Source organism: Merops nubicus, unplaced genomic scaffold, assembly GCF_000691845.1.
Source record: "Merops nubicus isolate BGI_N331 unplaced genomic scaffold, ASM69184v1 scaffold32371, whole genome shotgun sequence".
In the NCBI taxonomy this organism is placed as follows: Eukaryota; Metazoa; Chordata; class Aves; order Coraciiformes; family Meropidae; genus Merops; species Merops nubicus.
The window spans coordinates 12,278-14,685 of record NW_008589520.1 but is presented as its reverse complement, the minus strand read 5'-3'; the positions used below and the strand labels follow the sequence as shown (position 1 = coordinate 14,685).

At 38.8% G+C, this 2,408-nt stretch overlaps 1 protein-coding gene across 1 annotated transcript in view; it reads left to right on the top strand.

Moving 5' to 3' along the window:
* Window positions 1-1,535: 1,535 nt before the first annotated feature.
* TMEM64 (transmembrane protein 64) overlaps window positions 1,536-2,408 on the top strand; it is a gene marked incomplete at its 5' end in the record, with an annotated part of 3,674 nt that continues 2,801 nt past the window's right edge. Inside the window, one exon of the mRNA XM_008949628.1 lies at window positions 1,536-1,691. Coding sequence (XP_008947876.1) covers window positions 1,536-1,691 — 156 coding nt within the window. The remainder of the gene's footprint in view (window positions 1,692-2,408) is intronic.

The following is a 2,408-nucleotide window of genomic DNA, read 5'->3' as shown; positions in this document are numbered from 1 at the left end:
GCCCTTGGCCAAATGGGAAGTTTCTGTTGTGCATTCCTATTACATGGCCCAGATTACTATAATGTGTATAATGAATAATAAAAAAAATGCATTTTTTTCAAAGCACCAGTCAAATATGAAGTTCTGACAAAATTGCACAGTTCTTTGTCATTAGAAATCTAAACTACTCTTGTATACAGAGGATGATGTGTTATTTGTGTTGCTTATATATATATATGTATATATATATATATGTCTCAGTCTCTGCGAATTATCATCTGCAGTGTGAAGTTCACAACTGGCTTATTGGATCTTGTTCCAGTGAATTAATCTCTATGCTTCATTGCATTCTCCTCCTCCACTGCCTGCCATTCTTCCCAAAAACTTTCCACTGATGGTGCTTAAAGCTCTGAGAATTCAGCACTGTGACTTTCATTGTAACTCAAGTGTATTTTAAGAATAGCATGATGACATGAGTAACTTTGCTGCTATTCTCTCATCTTCACCATTGTACTAAACGGTCAAGGTCAGGAATTTCCATGTGGGCTCCCAGTGTTAGGGGCTGTTCTTAATTAGGGTATGTTTTATTACTATGTGATCAACTGAATTGTCTGGAAAATTCCTTAGACTGCTTGTTTCAAAATCGTTCTTTTCAGACTCATTTTAACCCATAGTTTCCTTCTGTTTTCATTTTCCATGCATAAATATCCTTTGGTATCTTGGCTTTTGCATTTAGTGTTTCCCAGTGGCTGCTGGTACCAGTGTAGCCAGCAATGGGTACTTTTTCTCATGTAAACTGTCCACATGCTGACTCAGGACAGAAATTTCACAGCAAAGAGAGGAAAGTATCTTCAAAGTATTATCACTTTTTTTTTTCCCCCCAAATAAACTAACCAAAGCTGTAGCAGTGTGTACTGTTTTGTCCATTAATTGAAATGTGTTATAAAATATCTTTGGTAGAGAATCTTAATGATACCCATGTAGGTAGTTGTTGCTGCTAGAGATCAGTGATAGATACATGTATCTGAATGAGTGCAGAGCTTCCCTTGCAGAGACAACTTGTATCTGCCATTCTGTTTACGTAGATTATATTTAATACAGCAACATTCTGAACAATTACATCTTTTATTAGTTGCCATACATGTAAAAAGGAAAACAAATAGATTTTTGCTTTACACCACATTTGGTAATTTCTTCCTGCAAGCAAATTCTCATAAATTGTAGGGCTTCCTTCACCATGGAGAAATAAACATCTTCAATGAGCAGTGTAATTGCATCCTTAGTTAATGACTTTTGCACAGAAATGTTCTGTAGGGTAAGATGATACAAAATAAAACCTAGTAAAACCAAATGAAAACTACCCACCTACTGTTTTATTGTATTATCTTAGATTCACATGTAGTGGAAAGTTTCAGTGAAGGAATCTCTGAAATGATTTCCTTTAATTCTTTTTTTTTTTTTTTTCATGGATGCTTGTGGGATCGGCAGTCTGGTTGTTTATGCACTCAGATTGTGTTGGAGCCATGCTCGGTTTCTTAATGCTTTCTTTTACTCAGATTACAGATTTGTCACTCTCCAAGTACCTGATGGCTTCTTCAGTTGGGCTGCTTCCTACTCAGCTCCTGAACTCATACTTGGGGACCACCTTGCGCACCATGGAGGATGTGATTGCAGAGCAAAGTGTTAGTGGCTACTTTATATTCAGTGTGCAGGTAAGGTAAAATTATTGCTCTCGTAGACCTTGGTAACAGTAATGTCAAGTCTCCTTGCTTGGTCAAGCAGGAATTCTTGGAAGCAGTCATCTTGTTGTGTTTCTGTGCATTACTTTATTCCCCTAATTCCTACTGTGCCAGTGGGATTCAAGACAGGACTTTGCTTCTGGAGACAGTAGGCAAGTTTCCTTTCCGTAGCTTTGTCTCTTCAAGTCATTGAATGTTCCCTTTGGAAACTGCACACCTGTAGGAATGGGTATGAGAGAGAGAAAGATGCAGCGTTGCTGGTGCCTCGGTCAGGCCACACAGCAGCCCCTCACCACACACCTTGTAAAAGGGGTGGGCTGCAGGAGGTGTGGGGGATGCTTTTGTGCCTCAGGGGTTAAGAGCTCCTCTCTGTTGGCAGCCAACCTCTTACAGACTGAGCTCCAAGTAACTATGGCTTGTGGTATGGAAAAGTAGCAGGTTTTAAGAAGTGTTTAATTTATAACTATTACTGCTATTTTCAGTAAGTTGTGTAAAACAGACCTGACCTTTCTTTTTCACAGGCTGATTGACTGCTGTACACCCAGAGGGTTACCAGTGTACTGTTTTCTTTTGATTTTACTTTTTTCTGTTAGAAAAGTTTCTCTCGTACCTCACATGACACAAAGCAGAACTTACCCTTTCTGCCAGTTTTGTCATTTTTTTCTTCTCTTGCCCTCTGAGTTAGTTTCC